The 24,863-nt window shown below is 39.9% G+C and overlaps 1 protein-coding gene across 3 annotated transcripts in view; it reads left to right on the plus strand.

Annotated features, from left to right (window-relative positions):
- INPP4B (inositol polyphosphate-4-phosphatase type II B) overlaps positions 1-24,863 on the plus strand; it is a 213,017-nt gene that overhangs the window by 170,247 nt on the left and 17,907 nt on the right. For all 3 annotated transcript variants that reach the window (XM_056362789.1, XM_056362797.1, XM_056362787.1), the window contains exons 21-22: positions 294-406; positions 7,289-7,443. In XM_056362789.1, coding sequence (XP_056218764.1) covers positions 294-406; positions 7,289-7,443 — 268 coding nt within the window. The remainder of the gene's footprint in view (positions 1-293; positions 407-7,288; positions 7,444-24,863) is intronic.

Consider the following 24,863-nt stretch of genomic DNA (forward strand, 5'->3'; position numbering starts at 1 on the left):
AGTTGCTGAACAGAACTACAGCAGAGATTTGAATGTTTTCACCATCCATTTACAAGCTAGAAGTTGAAGACACTGTAATTTTCCATGGTGAAGGTCTTAGGGAGGAAAACCCAATACTTAGAAAGAAATAAGGTTTGCTTATTCCCTAAATATTAAGCTGGTGGTTTCCATCCTGTGTTCCCAAATAAGGCAATAAATAATAGACCTGTTCTCTGCTATGGGCATTCTTTAGTCAGCACAGCCGTATCATTGGCCTTATCATAACAAGCCACCTTATCATCCTTTTTTTCCAGGTCTACCACATTTTCAAGAACAAAATGATTTAAAGGGATTGCTAGAAAATCTCCATCAAAATATCCAGGCCAAAAAGAGAAAGAATGTAGAAATCATGTGGCTGGCTGCAACGGTAAGCTCTCTTATTTCAAATACGTTCACATGATAAACTAATTTTCACATGCCTGCTGATACTGTAAGTGCAATGAATTTTAAAGATATGATTGGAAAACTCAATTATTAAAGTGCAGAGATATGCTGAAATGGCTCTCTAACATTTCCATTCTGATTGTCTGTCATCCCACTCGTGACTATATCTCTTCTTCCTACACTTAAACCAGATACTTTCTTTTTTCCACTTTCTTTACTGGTAGAACTGCCTAGAATTCAAGTCCAGAGATGGTCTTGGTCACTTTGTTGTCCCCTATATGCTCCAAGCTCTTTTCTGCAGACCTCCTAGCCAGGCCATCCGTGGCCTGTGCTTTTGCATGGGGTTGTTTTGTCCCAGAAACAGGATTTTTCATTTATCTGAGTGAGTTGTGTAACAGGGTAAAAGAGGTTTGCTTTTTGTTTGGGGCATGCTTTTTTCTTGAACTAACTAAGTCTGGTTTTAGGCAGAGGAATCCCTTCACCCTCAGTATGGGCAGAATCAATTCCTTAGGTGATCACACATAGATGTAAATGTATCACCTCATATGAGAGAGACAATAGAGTATTCAGCTACAGTATCTAACATTTTTGTTTGTTTGTTTAAAATCATATCTATTCTTTGATAATATAGAATTTCGTTATTCAAAATATCTTCCTTTTATTTTAGTTTCCATAAACCTTGAGGTATGATGCAGGACATGATTACTTGCTCTGGCTTTTAATACTGCTGCACTCAACTTTTTATTTTCTGTAATTAAGGTACTTAGGTTTTATAAATAAGTGTTTAATTATATCAGTACAACTTCTAGTCAGTCATGTTTTATGGGGTTTCTTTAGCTAGTGTCACCATGACAGCCACTCCAAGGGCACTGATAAGCAACATGAAATAAGCTAGATATACAAAGGACAGACATTCAGACAGAAGGAGAACACAAATAAAAACGTTTATTGAATAATGAATCATACTTATGTCTTGGTTTAACCCCGGCTGGCAACTCAGCCACATGCCCCCTGGTTGGATGGGGGACAGGATCAGAAAGAGAGAAGTGAGAAAACTCAAGGTTTGAGCTAAAGACAGTTTAATAGGTAAAGCAAAAGCCACGCACACAAGCAAAGCAAAACAAGGAATTCATTCACCACTGCCCATGGGCAGGCAGGTGCTCAGCCATCTCCAGAAAAGCAGGGCTCTGTCACGCATAACAGTGACTTGGGATTACAAATGCCATCACTCCGAATGTTATCCCCTTCATTCTTCCCCCAGCTTCGTAAGCTGAGCATGACATCCCATGGTATGGGATATCCCTTTGGCTACTTTGGGTCAGTTGTCCTGGCTGTGTCACTTCCCAATTTCTTGTGCCTGTCCACCCTTCTCACTGGCAGGGCCTGAGAAACTGAACTATTTTCTGACTAGTACTTACATATGACTAGTATATACTGACTAGTATAAATATTACTTAGCACCAACTAAAAAATCAGTGTATTAACATTATTCTCACACCAAATCGAAGACATCACTGCACCAGCTACTAAGAAGAAAATGAAATCTATCCCAGCTGAAGCCAGGACAACTAACTTTGCTTTATTCATATAATTGCATTTTGTTTCCCAATTCTGTAGGTTTTGCACTTACATGTTAAAAAAATAAACAAACAAACAAACAACAACACCACCACCCCCAAGCTTTACATGTTTATAAAGAGCTTAAGCTTTTCAGGAATGTGAAATTCAACCAAGTAGTCCTTCTAGATTACAAAAGTACCCTTGGTGTCTGCTCATGTATATAAGCAAAGACTGGAGTCTTTGGTATCCACTGAAATTGAAGCAAGACCTTGTGTTTTGAGGAACTTTCAAATGCATATACCCTTCAATGCAAATAAATATTTGATAAGAAAATATTAATAAAATTTTCCACCACTTTTCCTTAACAGCAGGAACAAGACAATATTAACTAAGTCTTTGTATTAATAATACTGCTGTAATTTTTTATATCGCTAAATAGCATTTTTCCTTGTGGTTGATAAGTATTATCACATGCTATTGCACTATAAATCTGTTGTGAATAAAAATATAAGCTTTTCTTGCAGTACCAGTTCTGCAATTACCATGAACGTTGTTTTTAAAGAAGTAAAAGATAAATCAGTACAGAATAATGTAAAATGAGCTACAAAGACTATGACAGAACTTACTTAATCTTTGGATATAGAAAGTTGTCTTCTACCATCTACTCTGGATTACCTGAAAATTATTTCATGAGTAAAAAGCATTCTTTGGACATACAAACTGTTTCAGATTTTTTCCTTCACTGTATTCTATTTCTCTTTATGCTACTCTACTTTAACCTTCTGAAATTAGTATTTCTGGACCCATTGATCTATATACTGTAATACAGTGCTATTTATTGGAAGGGATGTGAGGGTATCACCTTGTTATTGCAGTAGATGTATGAGATTCTACATGGATGTGCATATGTGTCTGCACCTGCATGTAATCCCTGTTGTAATGAGACTGTGAGAATACATCTGCATTTTGAAAGTCATCTTTTGCATAACTGGTATCACAAGCATTTCTTATTCTAAATATAATGGGACAAAGATTTAAATGTTATATATTTTTATTTGCTAAGCTTCACCCTTCATCTTCTGTCTTATATCAAGAGAAATAAGGAGTATTGATTTATCCTTGGTTTAGTCCTCATGGTTTTATGTGCTTTTATCATCCTTGCTTTAAACTTAATCACAATCCTAATCATTTGAATTTGTGATCATAAGGGAGACTTTCTAAGGCTCTGATAAATATTAAGTCTATTCCTCCTCCTCCGATATCTTTAATATACTGCTGGAAGAAGTAAGCAAAATTGAGGATAAAATTCAGGCTGGACACTAATCGTAAGCTGTGTATTCTGGTAACACTACGTATTTGGTATTGCCCCTTATTAGATTTCTAGAGCACCAGATCATTGTTTGCCCATTTTAATTATTTACTTTGTTTAACTGCTGCTGCTTAGTGAACTGAGTTATTCAGAGGATGTATTTGGGCCAGCGTACCAGGTTAACCTACATTTTTCCTTATATCAGAGTCTAAGGTTTTTTAATCTGTTTATTTAAGTTAACAGATTGTTTTCTATTTAATCCACTTTAAAATGATTGAGACATCTGTACTGAATTTCAATGCAAAGTAAGCTTGTGGTTATGGTCATTTGCTTGTTGTGCCTAGAATGCTGCCGTCACTAGCCAGCGCTTTACATGTATGCTGTCAGCCCAGATCGGGAATTTCTCCCTTCCCTGCATCAGAGGCCATCACTCATCCGGAATTGTCTGGTTTTTCCTTATGACTCACTCCTCATGGAGCCCAGCAGAGGCCGGTGCCAGGCCCTGCCCCGGGGGGGCACAGCCCCACGCACCAGCAGGGGCTGGGGGCTGCCTGCGGGGAGGCAGCTCTGCGGGGAAGGGCCGGGCAGTGCCGGGGCACAGCAGCTGCCCCTGGGCCGGCAGCCAGCCCCGGTGGCCCAGGAGGCCGGTGGCGCCCTGGGGGGCGTGAGGAGGAGCGTGGCCAGCAGGCGCAGGGAGGGGATCCTGCCCCTCGGCTCGGCCCTGGGGAGGCCGCCCCGGGAGTGCTGTGCCCAGCGCTGGGCTCCCCAGTTCCAGAGACAGGGAGCTGCTGGGGAGGGCCCGGCGGGGGCTGCGCAGGGGGTGAGGGGCCTGGGCACCTCCCGGGGGAGGGCAGGCTGGGACACCCGCGGCTGCTCAGCCTGGGGAAGGGAGGGCTGAGAGGGCTCTGATCGATGGCTGCAGACATCTTCAGGGCCAGCGGCAGGAGGACGGGGCCAGGCTCTTTCAGCGGTGCCCAGCGACAGGGCGAGGGGCAACGGGCACACGCTGAGGCACAGGCAGCTCCCTCTGAACGTGAGGAAGAACTTCTTCACCGTGAGGGTGGCAGAGCACTGGGGCAGGCTGCCCAGAGGGGCCGGGGGGTCTCCTTCTCTGGAGACACTCAGAACCCGCCTGGACGTGATCCCGTGCAGCCCGCTCTGGGTGACCCTGCTTTGGCAGGGGTTGGGCTGGGAGGTCTCCAGAGGTGCCACCCAACCCCGATTGTTCTCTGATTCTGTGATTCACTTCAGATAGTCACAGTGACTCATGGACTTCAAAAGAGACTTCTTCAGCCAAGCAGTTAACTTCTTTCACAGTGTTATTTTAAAAAAATTGTCTTGTAGTACTTTATTTAAATCCCAATGCAACTTTCCAAATTTTTAAACAGATTTAAATTTTAAGATTTGGAATTATAGGAGGGAAGAAACACTTACAGGTTCTCCCTTACTAGCCTGTACTTCTTTGGGTTCAAGTTAGGTTCAATTAATTCCCTGGATTCATCTTTTGACATCACTCTTACCACAATATTGCAGAGACCTTAAAGACTGTAAGTATTTTTGGGGGGCATTAATTTTAATAAAATTTCCAAGAATGCAATTAACAGATAAAGAAGTACTTATCTGCTGAAGTGAGATTATGAAGATCATGTTCCAGTTTCATCCTGCAAGATCCCAAGTAAACGTAGCCACGCTGGGAAGTTCCTGCTGTAATTTATTGCCTTGCCCTACCTACTCTTGTTTTCTTTTTTGATACTTTTATACCTATGAATGTCCAGGGACAGGAGCAAGCCAAGCATAGTACTACCTTTTCTTGGGACAAATTATATCAGGGGAAAGGTAGACTCATACTTGGGCACACCAGATCTCCTTCAAATTTTTCTTTTTCTAGTATAATGTTGGTTTAACTCAAAGTATAAACTAATGAGCTGGTACAACCACAGTATGATTCTAAAGGTGAGAAATTATCCTTAAAAATATATCATGTTTCCCTTAGAGTTTTGTCAAAATGTACAGTGAAGGTAGATAGTCCATGGCATTCATTGGTGTTAAGCTTTAATTTTTCTGGGTCAGGCATTGAACAGTTTACCTGTTGAAAATACAGACTATATTTACATTCAGATGTGTCTGAATCCATACCCTTGTGAGAAGTTAGTCGAGAAGCCAGTCCTCTGCGTTCACAACTGTGATTTAAGGCTTGTCGAAGTTTTTCTTCATTTTGTCAACATTTGCTAGGCGGTTAGACAGTTAAGCTTTAATTGAATAGGGTGGTTGTCATAGAAAGTGAGAAAAAAATGAAGCAACTTTTCCTTTTATAGTCTATGCTAACACGAATACTTTTTATTTCAAATTCAGGAAATTGGACGTAATGGTTTGGTAAGCTCTAGTACGATTATACATTTTAGTGACTTGCTTAAAATGTTTAGGACTAAGAATAATAGATATTTTATTTTTTTTTTAGTTGGGTCCACCGTCAATTTTTTGCCTCACTTGAAGGGGGGGTGTTGGGGTGGGCAGGAGAGAGACTTGATTGTGACTCTGCAGTACAAGGGTGTGTTCAGCTCTCAAAATCAATAAAGGCTCCTCTTTCCTCAGCGGGCAGATTATTTGTAGGCTTGTCCTGCTAATGAAAGCCCTGAAGATCTGCTTTTAAAATGTGTAACTTGGACAAATAGGAAGTGGGCTATAGATCAGTAGCTATAACCTTTTGGTGCTATTTTTTGTAGACTTTTAATGCTGCAAATTTATAAACAAAAGAAAAATTTACAGTCCTTTTCAGCACAACATTTTCACCCTTTGTGGCACTGTGTCAGGCCAGCACAGGCATAATTCTTAGAATATAAAAATTCCCAAGGCAGCACTAATAACTGATGTGTCTGTGTAATATCTTTATCAATGATCTGGATGGGGGAATCCAGTGTACCCTCAGTAAGTTTGTAGATGACACCAGGCTAGGGCGGAGCGTTGATCTGCTGGAGGGCAGGAAGGCTCTGCAGAGGGGTCTGGGCAGGCTGATCCATCAGCCAAGGCCAATTGCATGAGGTTCAACAAGGCTCAGTGCCAGGTCCTGCACTTGGGTCACAGCAACCCCAGGCAACACTGCAGGCTGGGGGAAGGAGTGGCTGGAAAGCTGCCTGGAGGAAAAGGCCCTGGGGGTGCTGGTCAACAGCCAGCTGAACATGAGCCAGCACAGTGCCCAGGCCAAGCAGCATCCCGGCTTGTGTCAGCAACAGCGTGGCCAGCGGGACCAGGGCAGTGACCGTCCCCCTGCACGGGGCACTGGTGAGGCCACCCCTGGAATCCTGTGTTCAGGTTTGGGCCCCTCGCTACAGGAGGGACACTGAGGGGCTGGAGCGTGTCCAGAGACGGGCAGCGGGGCTGGGGAAGGGGCTGGGGCACAAGTGCTGTGAGGGGCGGCTGAGGGAGCTGCAGTGTTTAGCCTGGAGAAAAGGAGCCTGGGGGGGCTTATCGCTCTCTGCGACTGCCTGACAGGAGGCTGTAGGCGGGTGGGGGGTGTCAGTCTCCTGAGTAACAAGCAACAGAATGAGAAGAAACAGTCTAAAGTTGTGCCAGGGAAGGTTTAGACTGGGTATTGGGAAAAATTTCTTCACTGAGAGGGTGGTCAAGCATTGGCCCAAGTTGCCCAGGGAGGTGATGGTATCACCTTCCCTGTAGGTCTTTAAAAAACAGGTAGGTGCGGTGCTTAGGGACATGGTTTAGTGGTGGACTTGGAAGTCCTGGGTTAATGGTTGGACTTGATCTCAAAGGTCTTTTCCAGCCTAAATGATTCTATGATTCCATGACGCATATCAGTTGTATTATTCAGATTGGAGTTACTACCTTTCATGAGCTTTTTTGTTAGTTTTCTGGAGGAAAATACTGTGGCTCTGTGTATTCACTGTCCATAATTGCAAAACTGTGGGAGTTTCACAGTCTGCCTAGTGTGTAGAGAACACAAGGTGTGAAAAGGCAATCCTTTGATGTCTGCCTTTGTTTCAGATTTGCCGTAAGCTGAATGGAGTCCGTTTCACCTGTTGCAAAAGTGCCAAAGACCGGACATCCATGTCAGTGACGCTGGAGCAGTGCTCCATCTTGAGGGATGAACATCAGCTTCACAAAGACTTCTTTATTCGGGCACTGGATTGTATGAGAAGGTATGTGGAGATTTTTGCACATCCCTTGCATTTTGATCTAAGCCAGAAACAATGGTAGAGAACGGTCTAAAGTCGGTTGCAAATGTTTGATAAGCCCCAGTCGTGATTTAGCAGAGAATTGACCAGCAGCATGCCAGCTGGTAAGTCACTTTTGCATGCAAGGTCTTTAAAACTGTGTGTTTTGTCACCAATGAACAGTTTCTGAGATAGATATGTGAAACATTGTGTCACTTCACTGACTATAGAATTTGTCCAAGGTAAAAAAAAAACCCCACAGTTATTTTAACAATTTCTTTTTAAACCTAACAATTAGGCTTTCATAAGGCTTAAAATTTTAAAAACATTCTATAACAGTATAAAAAAAAAGTTATTTTCTGTTTTAAGAATATTTTTCAAATGTTTACACGCTCATTAAGTCATTCTATAAAATTTAGACAAATATTATGAAAGCAGAGGAAGCATTTTTTACAGATGGCAATTCTTATTAGCTCATGTTATTAAAAATAAAAGAAACAGGCAAGTAGGTTTGGACTAATGGTGGTTGCCACTAATATCTGATAAAATTCTTTACTGTTCTTAAAGGTTTTATTAAATGTTTTATTCTAAATTAAAGCTATGTAGAAATTGAGGCTGATGTTATCAGGAATGTGTAATTAAAAGTTGTAGATTTCTAATTACTTGAATCTTTGATTAATAAAAACTCATTGAGCAAACAAGTTTTCAGAAAATCAGTCCAGATGCTATATTCTCTAAAGAAACTTTCATCATTGGCTTTAATGAATACTGCATTTTATTTTCTATAAGAATTAAAAAAATGTATCCACAACATTCAAATAATATATAACAAAGGGCACTGCAAAACTAATAGAAAATATTCTGGTCAGCCTACAAAGGAGTAACTGAATCATATCTTGCACTTAGGTGATACACAAATTGTGTGTTGGATTTACAAAGTTCATACTAAGCAAACAATCATGTTTAAAGTCTGTAATTGATAATTCTTGACCTGACCATTTAGTATTGTCAGATTAGGTGTTTAATCTCTAGATTAATACTGTAGGTTTACATGTGTAGGGTCCTTTTGTTTTTTGGCAAAGGTAGATAATTCTAAAGGAAAAAGGTAATGTTTATGAAGAGTAATTGAGCAGAGGACTGAGACGTCTTAGATGTAGAGTTGGTTTGCAAGGTGCTAGTGTGGTGTGATGTATTAAACTGATGTATATCATTATGTATGTATCATTAGCTTGCATAAATCTCTTAGTCTCTGCAGTATTTCAGTGAGTGAATGACTTGTGTGCAGTCTTTCATAACTACATGTTTTATCGTTAATGAAAAATTTGAGTTTTCTGTGTTAAATTTCATTTGTGTTGGCATCTTCAAATATGTTTTTTTTTTCTTTTATGTCTCCAATAAATAGAAACATGTATAACTTACAGAACGTTACCAGATTAGGGCAAACTAATTATATCAAATCATTATTATGTTAGAGTAGCATTGAGTAGTAGATGTAAAATTTTCACATTTATAAACCTGATTTAAAAAAAATAAATAAAAAAACTGATATTTATTCAAACTAATTTGGTAGTTAAAAGTGTAGTAAGTTTTTGTGAACTAAAATGTAAGCAACTTTGAGTGGTTTTTATATCACATAACTGATCTGAAAGCTGAGAAGATTAACAAATCACTTATATTTGCAGGTAACAATAAATTGGAGTCACAAAAGAATGGTCCAAAGCCCAGAAAATCTAGATAAAACTTAAAAAAGAAATGAGCAGACGGGTATATGAGGTTGAAGCACTATCAGAAAAATGTTAATTCTGTGTTTCTGCTGTAGTTTTAAACAGAGAAAAGCTTTATCCTGCTAATATCCTGTAAATGAATTTCAAACAACCTTGAACTGAAGTAGATGCGATGTTGGATGGACGGTAATAGTTTTGACTTGGGTGGTAGGACTGGAATGTAAAGCAAGGGCCTTGCAAGTAGCGGCAGTAGCATGCAAAAGAACCTGCACCATCAGGATAATAAATAAATAGATCTTTCACCTGCGCTAGTTTCTATCTGTATAACACTGTTCACACAACTGGAGGTTAAAAAAAGCAATGAGCAGCCAACTTTTTTTTTTCCCCCCCCCCCCTCATGAGCTTGTGAGTGAAAGCCCAAATGTTCAAGAACAGAATAAAAATGTCAGCTGGAGACACATAGTTCTTAACTCTATGGTACTCCCCTTAGGAGTTGGTCATACAGTTTTAAGAGCTGGTTTTGGGTGCTTTTTTGGTTCTCTTTAGTGCTACAGACATTCAGCGGGGACTATTTCTCCCTCCCCACTGCCAGCCTGCTGCTGGAGGTGCCTATGGAGCAGTGCTGGAAGTGGTGCGAGCTTTCCTCCCTTTCGACCACTGACTAGGGAGTGTGGCAAGGACCTGCAGCTGGGCTGTCTTGTAGGCAGATGGAGAACAGTGAATTGCGGAGAAAGGCAATTTGAAAGAGCAAAGTGGGAGGGAAAAACAGCCAGGCAAAAGAGAGGGGGGAAAAAAGCCCTAATTTCCACAGGAAGATATATAATGGCATTTCAACTAAATCTCGTGTATTTTACTTGAGGGAAGTTTGGTACCTACATTTTTGAGGCTTGTGTGAAGGAGGTCAACAGACTTGGTTGGTAGTCATTGTAATGCTTGCCCTTTTATTCTTTCTTTTTATTTGATTACTATTGCAGATTGTTATTTGAAAGATTATGCTGTGCATTTCTAAGCTTTTCAGTAACTACTTGTAGAAGCTTTTAAAATGATTTTCACGTCTAAAAGAACCTATTCTGTTTTAAGAGCAGAGAAAAACTGTTTGCCATTTAATTTGTAACTTTAGCAGTTTTCTCACGATGAATCTCTAGATCACTTAGTTAAACTCTGTCAATCAAATCCCTTTATGCTGATTGCCAAAAATCGCTTTTAAGCCTTTCAAAAGAATGAGTAGACAAGAAAAATTCAATTTTAACATCCAGAATCCTAACAGACTGGATTGATCTTTGAAAGGCTTCTTTCAAGAGTTAACAGTAGGAGATAGAGAGTACTGTGAAACAAAGTGAGTTGTAAAAGTAAATGGCAATTCAAAAGCAGCCTTTATTGGAAATGTCTTAATCTTGAGATATAAAAATTATAAAGGTGCCTGTGTAGCTGTAAAGCTTTTTCTTTTCCTGCCAGTGCTGACACAGCTTTGCTGGCTGTTGCAAAAGGGAAGGGTGTGCTTACGGGTTCATGCTTTCTTGCCAGCAGAAGTTTGGAGATGCTGGACTTCTGTGTGCTGCTGCTTTTCAGCTTCTTGATGTCCCTAGAATTTTGAGCAAACTGAGGCAATTTCAGATGTTTCAGTGTGTTTGCTTCAATGTCCGTTGCATAACACTGTTTTGGAAAATACTGCCAGTAGCTGTTATTCATTGACTTAGTTTGTAAGTGAAATCAGTGTCTTGCAGTGATAAACTGTATGGTATATATCTCTTCTTAAACAACAACGACAAAGAAGCTGTACAAAAATCCTTCCATTACATGTCCCTTTAGCTTATGAAAAATGCGGTGACATGATGATAGGAGTTCAAGCTTTATCACTTACAATATGTAATATATGGTTTTGTCTTCTGGGTGTAACTCTAGCCATTATGATGCTGCAATTGATGTGTATGTGAAGTGGCTGTTCAGGAAATAATTCTACATCTTATAGTTTCCTTGGTGTATATATATGTGACTTCCATTGATCTTAGTGACATGCATAGTGCAGAATGAGGAAAATCAATATATTATCCCCTCTGTATCGAGTGCTTGCAATTCACATCATATTAAAATCATATTTATTATGATGCTGCCAGTTTCAAATCATCACTTTTGCAATCATCAATATTCTTTCCTTATTTTTCCCTTCACTGATATGTGAATATTTCCTATCATTCAATGTTAACTATATTCCAAGAGACAGCGGAGAGACAAAGCTGATTTACCCAAGTTCGTTGCAGTATCTGTCACACAATTCTACTTTTATTCTTTTGAGCTGGCCACTGCTTAAGGGAGTTGGACCCTGGGTAGGCAACACAGTGTGAAGTAGTTCCGTAAAACTTTTCTTTTTTTTTTCTGATTTTTTTCTCTTTATTTTCTGAATCTATTTAATTTTAATGTTTCAATGACTGGGCCCCTTTTGGGGGCCTTGGGTAGTGAGTAACCTCAGAATCTTCTGGGTTTTGAGCATGGTTGCAATAAAGCCTCAAAAGTAAAAACAAGTAAATGAAATGACAAATTCGTGGTTTATGGTGAAGCCTCCGGGCTTTTAGCCTTATCATCATCCTTAGCAGGGCACAATACCTGTCAGATATTTCAGACATTGAATACAAAATTTGACTCAATGTAGGACACGCTATTTTTACTTGAAACAGCAGTCAAGGATATTTCAGATTATTTTACATAAATTGCCTGTCAAAAATATGATTGAAGCACAAACACAAAGAACGAATGGTCTGGGCAACAACGTATGGACTTTTGATGGCCCAATTATGACACAAGTAGCTCCTTTTTAAAGAGCTGTTTGAGGGCATCTTTCTTAAAGATCATCTCAAAGATCTGTGTGTTGAGAAGGAGGGATAGCTATAACAGCTCTCTGTTCAGGGACTTTCAGAATCCCTGGGCGGAATCCACAGATTCGGGCCGAGATGGACCTTGGCCGTGGAAGGGCCTATGCCAAACACCACAGTGTTGTGGTTGCTACATGGACTGGGAAGCAGGAGTAAAGGGACTGGATGAGAGACTGGGATCCACATGCAGATCTTCCTCTGCTTATCTCCCAGGTTTCACCCTGCCCCTGCGAGCTTGTGGCAATAGATGCAGTGCGTGAGGGGTCACACGGAAGAGGAGGCACATGTTGTCTTCTAACCTTTGCTTTTTCCAACCCATCTGACCTTCTCCGTCATTTTTTTTTTTTCTGAGTGTGTTAGTGCAGTGTAAAGAGAAGGGAGAGCCTGGCTTCCAACATAGATTTTCCCATCATTCTGTGGTTCTTTAGAAACTTAACATTTATGTTTTGAGGTACAGGCTTTAGATGGAAAGATTTACGTCACCTAATATATTGAAAGACGCCTGGCATTAAACAACAGGAAAGTCCAATTTTGGTGCCTTGAACTACCATCAATTTTGTTCTCTAAAACTAAATTACTACTTTTTAAAACAGCAAGAGTGCACAGAGGGAAGGAAAAAGTGGAGAGAGGTGTCACAAGGTGTAATAAGAATCAATGCTGTTGGCACCTTGTTGGAGTCTTTTGAGTAAAAGTCTATTTCTAAGCATCCTTCTGGGAAGAGCAGAATTTCAGACAACAATTGAGGACAAAATATCAAACAGTAGCTTGAAAAGGCTGTGTTAAATCTAAGGTTTTCTAATGTAAGTACTCAGTTTCACAGAATTAATCTTTTTAATGTGTCTTTAAAGCAGTTCTCTGTTTTTAAGGCTTTAAAAAAATTTTTACGAAGCCAAGAAAAAACCCACAGGAAACCCAAACACACTTCATTTGCACCATATCAGGCTTAGGAAGGTCACTGGTGAGATTCAGGCTTCTACATGGACAAATTAAGTAACATTGGCGGTTGTTTAGTAATATAGTCTCACACATTTTGTCTGTTTCACTGGGATCAGATGTTCAAGTCCATGTTTTGCAGGAGCATGTTTCCTAGCTGACTACAGAAGTTTAATTTCTGCTGTGCCTCATTTCTCCAACTTCCCAAATACTGATTTCGGGCTTCTTTCTGGTCAACGTCCCAGTCAGAGTCCTGAGAACTCTTTCGAGAGCTTTCTTGTCCCCTCTTTTTCACCAGAGCATTGCTTGAATATTTCCCTCTGATTGCTCCTTCCTCCTCTTCGATGTGTGTGGCTGCCTTTTGTCTGTCTTCTGCTCAGAGCTTGGGCACTGGCCTCAGTAACAATATAGAGAGAACAGCAGAGACAGTCCCCATGCCTCGTTGCTTTTGCTTCATATTGCAGCGGTCACCATCTGCCACGGAGAAGAACACCAAGGAAAAGTCTTGTCTAACCCCTTGACCTGGCAGACGTTCAGCATAGATTGAATCCTCAAAGAGTGTACCTGCTGAATTTTAACAAGTCTTTCTTACGAAGAGGTGATTTGAGATTATTGAAGGAGCAGGCTTTTACAATAGTTACATCTCTCATACCTTTATTACCTTGGTGTAAAAGATCAAATCCTGCTCTTCAGCATGGAGGTACTAGTAATCCTCTCAAAAAAAAACCCCAAAACAACAACTGTATTTTTTTTCTTCTTTAAATGACATTGTAAGTTTGAATTTGATCCATTCAAAATGAACTAACAATTGAAAGTAGAGTTGTAATGGAAAGCATTGTATAACCTTCATTATAGTTGCCCTTCTGCTGGAACCTATAACCATATTCCTGGACTAATCACTGGGGAGGAAGGGAGTGTTCAAGGGAAAACAGTAAAAACCTTTGCCACTCTTTGCAAGGAATATTTAAAGATGTGACCCAGGCTGTGTTACTGAAACACTGAGCTTTTCAGCAGGCAGTAAACCAGAATTTCTGAAGTAAGTACTTAGTTTTCCTGACAGTCCATGGGGGGGAAGGTAGTACCGTAAGCAATCTGTATTGTCTGCAAATTTTGACACCAGCGTTAGGTGGGTGAGTCCTTGAAATGCACCTGCTTCTCCTCCAGTGGTGACACAGGCAAGGGGGCTGCTTCAGGAGAACTCAGAAGCTTACAGTAAATCTTAACTACCAAGTAGTAAAACATACTAATATATCAATTTCAGTGTATTACAGAAAATTATATGCTGCTTTTCCATTGAAAAAGAAAATGGTTGGCCATGTGTGGGTTTTAGCTCTCTGACAACAAGAAAGAAACCTTGATTCCCTGTGATCATTTCGCTGAAGAGAGAGTCCTTGCCCTTTGACTTCAGGATGTCTGTGACACAGTTCTCCAAAGAAAAGCCAGATTTAATGGAATTCCAATCAAAAACTCACCCTGCTCTGAGTTCTTCTGCTCTGAACTGTACTTTTTGTTTCTCAGAGATATCGAAAGGGTAAATGATCCGTTAACTAGCCAATATTAGTATTTGCCATATCTTGACCCATATGAGAGTACAGGGAATTGAGCTACGCCTTTCTTCTCAGTGAATGTTTTAATTATTCCACATAGGCAGTGACAAAGGTGTGTAATTAATTACCAGGTGCACACTATGATCACTTAGTTTTCAAGACCAGCCAAACAAAAAAACCTTATCCAATAAATTTGCTTTCTGATTCAGTACCACAGTCTGTGTTTGGATCCTTAATAGTGCAGCAGTGAATTTAAACACTGCATCCTGATTAATTAAAAAGAAAAGAAAAAGTGGTTACACTATTTCCACTCCTAAAAAAACTCTTCTAATGTAATGTCCCTGGGGTGTTTTTTTGTCATACATAAATTAAAGGACCTTCCTGGACTTCGCCTGCCATGGTTAGGCCAATCTAGTGTGCACGCAGTCAGATTATCTGAAAATATTGTTTAGTGTTCACTTTTGAGATTTTTCTAGTTGCCCATGGAAGACTTCATTAATTGCTTCATTCATGTGGTGCTTTAGTGCTTATGCTATTGCTTATTCAGAACTTCCATGAAAGACTGGGTCTTACGTGAAATCAGAAACCGGATGTGTTATACTCTCCAGGCTGAGTTGTACTAGGTTTCTTCCTATTATATTTTACCTCTATTAAGACTTTCTGGGAGAGTGTGTGGGAAAGTCCTGTATGCATATTTATTATCTGTTAAAACTCCACGTGCCACAGCTGAATTACCATGGCTTTCACCATGTACAGCTAAATCTCTCAGGAAAAGCAACACTGCCGAGTCTAAAATTTAGATAAGAAAGGAACAGGAAATGAGAATAAGCAGGTAGTAATAGCATACAATAGCTGGTTAAAATTATCATGGATCCAATCTCTACAAGAATTTATCTGCCCCTAAAACAGATGTAATTCTTCTCAGAATAATATAACATGGGCAGGGAGAGCTCATAACTTCCTTCCTGCAGTCGCAGCCATGAACAGACTGTGGGCAAGTTGGAAGGAACACAGAAAAGAGTAGCAACTAGCTGCTATTCTGGAAGCGTTGTTTTGTAATAGAAGATTTCGCATTCCTTCAGGAGAAAGGTGGTGCAGTGTCAGGCTACAGCTTCAGCTGGATTCTGTAGAAAGCAGGTAACAGACACGTCTAGGTCTATTTTTACTCTCATTTTAGGCTCCTATAATTCCCTCATCCAACTTAGTTTCTTTTGTAGGAATACTCCCTGCTCAGAAAATCATCACCTCTTCTCATCCACCCTGTTCCAGTTTTCTTCTATAAGGTCCATGCCTTTCCCCACCCTCACTTCAGTCTACTGCTCTCTTTCCTCTTTTCAGTGAGGGTTTCCCTGTTTCTTTCTCTGCTGCAGTATGCCCTTGGTGTATGATATTTTGAATAACTCCTTTGACAGTAGCCTTGCTCAGCTCAGTTCAGGAGTGAGTTTTAGTAGTGGTTTCTGGCTGTTACTTTCTGTGGCAGCTCTGATTTGGTGAGTGACATTTCATAAATGTGCCCTCATCATTACAGCAACCACTAGCGTAGCTAGCAGCAGCAAGCTGTTTCTCAGTGTTTCCTTGCAGTACAAGTCCTGGTTGCTGACAGTGACCAAAGGAGTTTCCATTTGGGCTACGATGTACTTATTATGGATTTCCTACTTCCATGATGTTATCTGTAATTGGCTGGAACTACCCCCAGTAACAGAGCCAGCAGCATTATATTGCTATCCTGTTCTCTGGATCATTCAGAGATAAATTTGGGAGATAATTTTGGGAACCTGCGTTCTTAATAGCCTAAGCCTCTACTATAATCTGCACGATAGGAAGTATGTGTTTATAAGGACATTAATGCAAAGCAAAGGTTGGAGTCCTCCCAAAAGACGCAGCCAAATCACAGCTGACTCCTACTGTTACAACAGTTTCTGCAGCCCTGGGACTTAACGGTGCTGTAGCTGTGTTGTGACTCTAAACATACCTAATGCTAAAATCACTGGGCACAGCCAAACGCTGTGCATCTGCAGTGCTGGTTTTGTGGACTGTGCTGTGGACTGACTTCCCTGCCAAACCTTGCTTCTCTCCCCAGCCTGGATGTTGCCATGTGTGTATTGTCTTCCAGCAGTGGCAAAAGCACCTGGCTTTTCGCCTCTGTTGGAAATGTTCCTAATGCTCCAGGAAGGTGCCGCAGCAGAGTTTCTACCTGTGCAGGCTCCTAGGATCCCAGGCAAAGCTTAGCTGTGGTTAAAGTCCCATGGACCAGGGAGGTCAGAGGTTGGGAAGGGAATCACTGTTCCTTGTAACTTCTGTCATGAAATATTTCGGGTATATGACCCAGCCTCCTGGTTAGATTGCCTGTTTATGAAGCAGGAGATACTTCTGCCTGTGGTACTCAGAAACTTCATTTACCCTTCTGTAAAAGATTTCATAGTATTGTGGCATTAGGCGGGTCATTGTTCTTTTTTTGAATCAGATAATTTGTAGCCTTTCTTTTTTTATTTCTTAAAGGAGAAAATAGCACTGTTGGGGAATAATTTGATAACTCTTGAAATATTCTGAACATCTGTAATTTTAATATAAATACTGTTATTGACAGGACTAAAGCTTACCATACTGATATAGTTAGCTCAGTGAAGGAGTACGAGGTCATATTTGTGTCTCTTTTTAGATTGATTAGAAGTTTTCTGTATCCTTCCACAGCTTATAGACTTCCTGGGGGAATGATTGCCTGAGGCCCAACTGAAGGTTTCCACAGTTGGGCATTTGTAAGAAATCTCTTTCTCTTTCTACTCCACTCATTCATCGTATGGGCTTCCTGATACATAAGCAGCTTCAGTTTCGTGCTACAGCCTCCCCCTTTGATCGTGTCTCGCTGCAGCTTGACTGTGTATATCCTTCCACTGGTGAGAATATAACTTTCTTTGAGGTTTCTTATCCCTCATTACAATTTAGCTGAACTTGGTCAATGTGCCCCCAAAGGCTGTGAGGATGCACAGATGAATCTTCCTTCCCCTTACACCAGGCACTCAAATTGTAACCTTTGCTTCTATAGGAAGACAGACTAAAAAGGTGGCAGCTAATTATTTTCAGCAGTAGATCAATGAGCTGCACATTGCTTTGAAAAAATACATATTTTCTCCTCACAGACTTATTCCAGTCAACAGTCAGCATTGTCTGAACTTATTTAGATTACTAAAAAGAGAAAGGATTAAGGAGCAATGTGATCACTTAGTCGCCTTACTTTAGGATCATCTGATTAATAGTTTGTGTCTTAGGTGAACTGGCAATTCTGATGAAAATGTATCGTTCCTGTCAAAATAATGTTGTTTGTTATATGCATTTTGCAAAAATTACTCCTTGCTGCTCCAAATTTGTTGGGCTGGTTTTTTTTTTATTTATTTAAATTCATTTATAACTCATTCATAACTGTTGGCAGTGGAGAAGCTACAGAATACAAAATAATTAGCAACAGAAATGTTTGCTGATCAACTTCTGGCAAATTGCCTTGTGGTGCTGCGATAAGCAGAAGATGGGAGCATCCACAGTAGGTTGTGGTGGAATGCTTTTTGTAATACATTTCAGATAGGAAATAATAATCAACACCTTTAGTCTGGTTTGTTTGGGGATTTTGTTTGTTTTGGAGTTTTAGCTCACTTAGTTTAACCAAGACTGGCGTGATCTCTGTTCAGAGTTTATTTCAGCTAATAAAATGGCTGTTACATGGAATGCCTCAGGAAGGCTAATAAAAATGGCTAAATTGGCACTCTGTCAAAGGCGTTATCGGCTGGTTTTGAAATGATCAAAGTAGCATCAGGCAAAGGCAAGTAATTACTGTAATATCTCATTCTCAAAGGTCCACAAATTGATTCTGGAAGTCCAGAAGAGTCCTCTTTGATAATACCGGTTGTAACTGGTTAGAATATTTATTCATGAGTTTTTTAAAAGGTGTCTGACATGTTCAGTGTTTGCTGTTTCACCATTTGTTGTAATCAGTATGCACTTAGAAATACCTAGCAACATAAACTAGTAGCAGCATACCAGTAGGACAGAGCACATTCTAAGATCTCTTTTCTCTTATTTAAGATCTTTCTATAAAAAAGATGTAACAGGAGTTTGTTTCCTCAAGAAAATGAGAAGCTTTCTAATACCTTATTGCTTTTTATTTATATTGTATTCTTCACTTCCTGACCTGTGTAGCGACTGCTAATGTGGTAAGCTGCACATGTACTCTTTCATTTAATAATCACTACTTAAACATATTAGAATTAGGTCAAGAGCTGAGATTTGAGCAGATGTGCAAACACTTCTTAATGTCAAATGTTCTCGACTCAAAAAGCTTATAATTGAAAAGCAGAGGGTGATAAGGAAATGCACTTGTATGTTTTTCACTTTTCAATGGGAGAAAGATTGTATAGAGAAGTTAAGTCACTTAGTTGTACCCCCACAGTCCTCCTCTGGAAATTGAATTTGGATCTACTTTTTTCTTAAACAGAGACTCTTTTCATTGTCTGGCTTGTTTTAAATAACAGTTGTGCTGCTGTATTTGAATGTGCAATAGCAATGCTCATAAATAAGGTTTATTGCCTTACTGACATTCACTATTCTGCATGTTAATAATTCTCTTTTCCCTTTTTGCTACTTGGGTTCATGCTGATGTACCACAGGCAGCAGGGCTGGCTGCACAATTAAAGCCTCTTTCCCTCCTGGACACTGCTGAACTGGTGTGTGAAGTGCCAGAGTGTTGGTGGATAGTCCTCCCTCAACATCATACTGAATAAAGCTCTCTCCTGCTTTCTTCATCCGTTGCTGCCTGGGGCAGAAGGCTGCTCCCTGTGTCCTCTTTCACTGTAAAAATTTGCTGCTTACAATGGTATTATCAGCAGATTTGTAGACAATTGCTGGAGATAGAATTTGATGTTTCTGTTAACACAGATTAACATCATTTGCCATGTGAAGATGCTACTTTAATTCATTCTTAAAGTGAGCCAGTGCATGTCAGACCACTACTATGCTGTTTATTTTCCCTCTTGTGCAGTGGAACTGGCCCAAGAGGTGCTGCTAAGTAGAGGGGTATTCGGTTTACTTCTGTAGGATTGGTTTTGCCTGTTAATCTGCCTTCTGTAGGATACTGTCTTGTGTTCTCCCTGCAATTTACTTCCTTCTGCTCTTTCTGGAAGAGAAAATTATGTTGTTTCATGAAGCCCTTAAGGGCAGATATGGCCTTATGCTTCATGCTTACTTTGCTCTACAGAAGTATTAGGGTATTTTCTGTGACCAAGGTGGTTGTCGGTCGTGTAATCTGTATAATTTTAATCCAGTAGATTAAAAGCCTTTAAAGTATTTTTCTGACTAAAGAAGATTGAAATCACCTTTTGATGGTGCCTTGTTGACAAGGCAACATTGCACACAGCAAAGTTTTGCCTCCTAAGTATGTTGGTCTGTGTGGTATAGCACATTGGTAATTATAGTCCAGTAAAATGTAGAAATGTAGGAACAGATGCATTTCATTTTGTCGCATGTTGCTGTTTTATTATGGACTTAATGAAATGAATGTTTAAAAATGGCTTACAAACCATACAAATATTTTTCCAAGAAACCGTTTTTAGAGTACTTCTTTATCACTGTGATTTCTGATGGTTTTGCATGCTTTGACTGGCATTTAAAATTTGAGACCTTCATGTTTTGTGTTGCCCTGTAGGTTTAGTATCTTCAGGTGAAGACACTTGTTTGTAGATGAAGAATTTACTGAGGTAGAAGTGGTGGGGAAATTTGGTCACTTCATATAATGTGATGGAGCTATTGCTGCTTTCAGGGAGGATAATGAAACTGGAGTGTACTAGCATTTTTCAAATCAGACACTTTTTCTGACTTTCAGGCAATGGGTATTCAGTGGTAAGAGGGTGCTGAGCAAATACATAGCACGGTAGTCTAGAAAGTTATTTGTAGCCTTAGCAGATTTTTTTAAAAAAAATTATTTTGTGACAGAGGTATCTCAAATTCTGTTTTCAGTCCCAAAGGCAATCATTCTTCCAGCTGTCATGAAGAATTTTTCTCCATGCAGCACAACAGGGATAACAAAACTCATTTCAGTCTCCATTTAAGTTTAATTCCAAGTGAAAACTTGAAATGAGCTGGTAATGAACTTGAACTGCATGTTTAAACAAGTGCTCAAGATACAGTACAGGTATTTTCCAGACATGGTTCTGTTCTGAGAGTGTTTGTCTCTTGAGCTGATTAAAATCTGAAATTTTCTGCTTTGCAATTAATATAGTAAGAACATTTGGAATTCAGCTCTTAGGTTTGATTCAGACCTACCTAAATGCATACCCCCAAAAAGAAAAGATAATCATTGTGACTATCATGATGTGATAATTCTCGGAAATGATGAGTTACTAAGAGAAAGAGACTGATCCTTTGAAAAAGAGAATGTTAAAACCATTTGGAAAGCAAAACTCACAAACTTGTTTCACAATCTCAGCTGTGCAGCCTGGTAGTGTGGGTGCTGTGGTGATAACAGCCATCATCTCCCACAAATTCTTTGAATTTGGACATGTATGTCTTTTCTAAAACACTAATTTGTGCCCCATACAATACTCATTGATGAACAGCGTTTACCTAAAATAAAACTGGAATAGCTCTAGCAAAGCCAAAAAGAACTACACCAACAAACGTTGGCTAGAAATTTGCCATCAGAGGTCTCTGGTGAGCCCTGTCCCATCCCTTGCTCCAAGCAGCCACAGCAGCTGTATCGCAAGCACGGAAGGGAATGCAGATCTTTATGATGCTTTGATCGGTCCTTTCTAGCCAGTCAGTTCTCCAGTAACAGTCGACACAATTAGTGAAATTGAAAAGTGTCCCCTCCCCACGCATTTTACTCTTCTAGGCACAGGCAGGTAACAAACCTTCCCAAATGCGGCTTTCTGTAGCATGGACTTCACTGGTCTCTATGACAATATATCATCAGGCGGAATAACGAGCCTACACTGGGCTAGCAGAAGTCAAAAGACCTTTTCCCAGACAGGACCAACACCTGCTATTATGGTGGGCTGCTTTATGCAAATACTGCCATTTTGTTATTACTGCATTGCAAAATACATTAAGCATCCAATTTCCTTGGTAAATGAAGCAATGTATTACCTCAATAGCTACTTTTGAAGCTATCTGCAACTTCAAACACAGATGTTAAAACTAATGGAAGTAAATGAACCCCCTCTGAATTGTAATCCTTGAATAGAGAAGTGGTTTTAGTAGGGGTTTTTTTTTTAATTATAATGTTTATTAAATGAAATACGTATTACAACGGAGAGGGAAAAGTCAAATGATATTGCACGGCAAAACCCAAAAACTTTCAACTTGCTAACCATACTCCAATGGGTATGAAATGCCAAAAGAGAAATAAAAAGACATTTAATCTTGTTGCAAAGCTTAATGTTCTGTACCACATTGTATCATAGCCCAAAACAGACAATTACTTGCTCATAAATCTTTTTTTTCTTTTATTCACATTACAGAGAAAAATCAAGATTGTCCTTTAAAAATAGCCTGTAGTCAAGTGAGCTTGAAACTTTATGTTGTTAGCCATCATGTTGGACCATATTTATGGTGCTGGAAAGAAAATCTGAGGCTTGTGTCGTTCATTTTCTAAGTGATGCAGTGGTACCACAAGAATTGGCTAGAGATCATAAAGCTCTGTAAAGATGGGGGGGGGGGGGGGAGGGGGGAAACATCGGGCAATTAACCATTGGATAATTTTTTTCCCAAAACCTATTGAATTCAGTGCAATGCTCATAATCAAGCTGTTCCTGTCATAAAACTTTAGATACATACTGTATCAATGTCTAGGTTAACAATTCACGCTCCCAGTGCACACCTTGAAGGATGGTTAACTACCTGATTTAGGGGCTCTGAATCATCCTGTGGATGTTCTGTAGACATATGGGAAGCCTGGCTGTTAAATTTGGCGCCTAAAGAATTGCCACTCTGAGTTAGGGAGTATATGACTTGTTGCCTTTTGAAAGACTTGGATCAGATCTTGGAAGTGTATTTTGTAGTTATCCTAGCAAACAGCTGAAGGTAAAATAAAGGTAGGAGGGGAAAACTGAGCATGAGGGAGATTTTGCTGGCATGAGCACACTACCTGTTGTGTTTTAAACATGAACTTGTCAGTAGACACCAATGTATTTATTCACATGGGGTCAGGGAAGTCAAAAAAGAAACAGAACTTAAAAGTGCACTGTTAAATTGCTGTTTAATCTTCAGCTGCTACAACATTTGGGCAGCTTCCTTTGTTGATCTGCTTAGTTTATATGAAAAAATAACTAGTGCATGCTTTGGTATTTTGGGGGTAAAAGTCCGCTGTTGTTAGTTTCCTTGTTTATATAAAGAGTACCAGCTATTAAGAAAAGTACTTAAAGTGCCATTATCCTAAACTGCTGTTTACATATATTTTTATATATAAAGTTTTTAATTTGATAGCTCTTCTGGACATAAAGTTTTGTTAGCTTGCATAATTTTAGGAACACTATGAATTCTGCAAATATTTAGCTATTTTAAGTAGATTGATATGTAGAAGTTGGGGTGTTTTTCGAAACGTTCTTGAGTGTTTCAGTAAATGCTGTTTTAATTGTTCTGCCAGTGTGATTTGAGGCATTTATTTTTGAAAAAACTTATTTATAGCTAGTATTCTTTAGTAAAAATACGCAGCTAATAATTTGAATGAACGGGAGGGAGAAGCAGCTTTCTAAATAAAGTATCTGCTCTTTAGGGAAGCAGATGTTTGGTAGAAAACTCTTACCTTGCCCTCAGGTTGTCTATTACTTCTTCAGTTGTTAATTATTCTGAACTAAAGAGAATATTATTGGGCCAATGTAAAACTAATTTCTCCACTGAAATTTTCATTAGCTGTAATTCCCACATAGGATGGATGGATTATTGTGGTTTACATTTTCTATGGTGTTCTGCATGTATTTTATTACTAGATACCATACCTGTGAAAAGGTCATTTATTATTTCATGCACCAAAATAGCCTGTCTGCATTGATGTACGTACTCATCTGGCAAGTGCAAGCACACACATGCCTTTAGCTTTGTTTGAATCTTGTATCAACCATCATTGAGGATTAATGCAAAGAACAATACTGAAAAAAATATTTTAGAGCATTTCTGCTACTTGTTTGCTTTAACCATGTTGTAAGAGAGTAGGAAGGATATTATTAACCTAGTGGTACATAAACGGTTCACAAGCCAACTCTGCCCCCTGTGTATGTTAGTGAGATAAGAGACATCTGCAGCTTGGCAGTAATAACTTTTAAACATTACTTTTGCTGTTTGATTGCAGATTCTGTGTTTTATTGATTTTATTTAAGCTGTCAGCAGCAGTCCATTAATAGCATATTACAGAATTTATTTTCAACTAACACATAATTAAATACTAATAAAAGGAGACAAGCATGATTCCAGCATCCTTTCCGTGTGTAGGCTGGGCTCCAGTGAGATGTTGTGAGGCTGTTTTAGTTTCTAGTAAAGGTTAATTGAGAGTAAAACTATGATAATGGTTGAGATCTTTGAAAAAAAGAACATCGCATACCTGTCCATATATATTTGTGTCCATGGCAGAGGGTAATTTAAGCAGTTTAAAAGCACAACATCCTTGTCTCTTAACTGGAGACACATGGATTTGATGGATGAACAACTCTGTGGATAAGGAATTGGCTGGATGGTCACACTTAAAGAGTTGTGGTCAACAGCTCAATGTCCAAGGGGACAACAGTGACAAGTGGCGTTTCTCTGGGGCTCGGTACTGGGACCAGCACTATTTAACACCTTTGTTTGTGACATGGACAGTGGGAGTGAGCGCACCCACAGCAAGTTTGCTGATGACACTGAGCTGAGTGGTGCAGTCAACACTCCGGAGGGAAGGGATGCTGTCCAGAGGGACCTTGACAGGCTTGAGAGCTGGGCCCATGCGAACCTCATAAAGTTCAAGAAGGCCAAGTGCAAGGTCCTGCATGTGGGTCAGGGAAATCCCAAGCATAAAAACAGGCTGAGTGGAGAATGGATTAAGAGCCACCCTGAGGACTTGGGGGTATTGGTGGATGAGAAGTTCAACATGACCCAGCAGTATGCGTTTGCAGCCCAGAAAGCCACTGTACCCAGGGCTGCATCAAAAGAAGCGTGGCCAGCTGGTCAAGAGAGGTGATTCTCCCCCTCTGCTCCACTTTCATGAGACCCCACCTGGAGTCCCATGTTCAGCTTTGCAGCCCCCAGCATAAGAAGGACGTGGACGTATTGGAGTGAGTCCAGAGGAGGGCCACAAAGATGATCAGAGGGCTGGAACACCTCTC

The sequence above is a fragment of the Falco biarmicus genome, chromosome 1, assembly GCF_023638135.1.
Source record: "Falco biarmicus isolate bFalBia1 chromosome 1, bFalBia1.pri, whole genome shotgun sequence".
Taxonomy (NCBI): domain Eukaryota; kingdom Metazoa; phylum Chordata; class Aves; order Falconiformes; family Falconidae; genus Falco; species Falco biarmicus.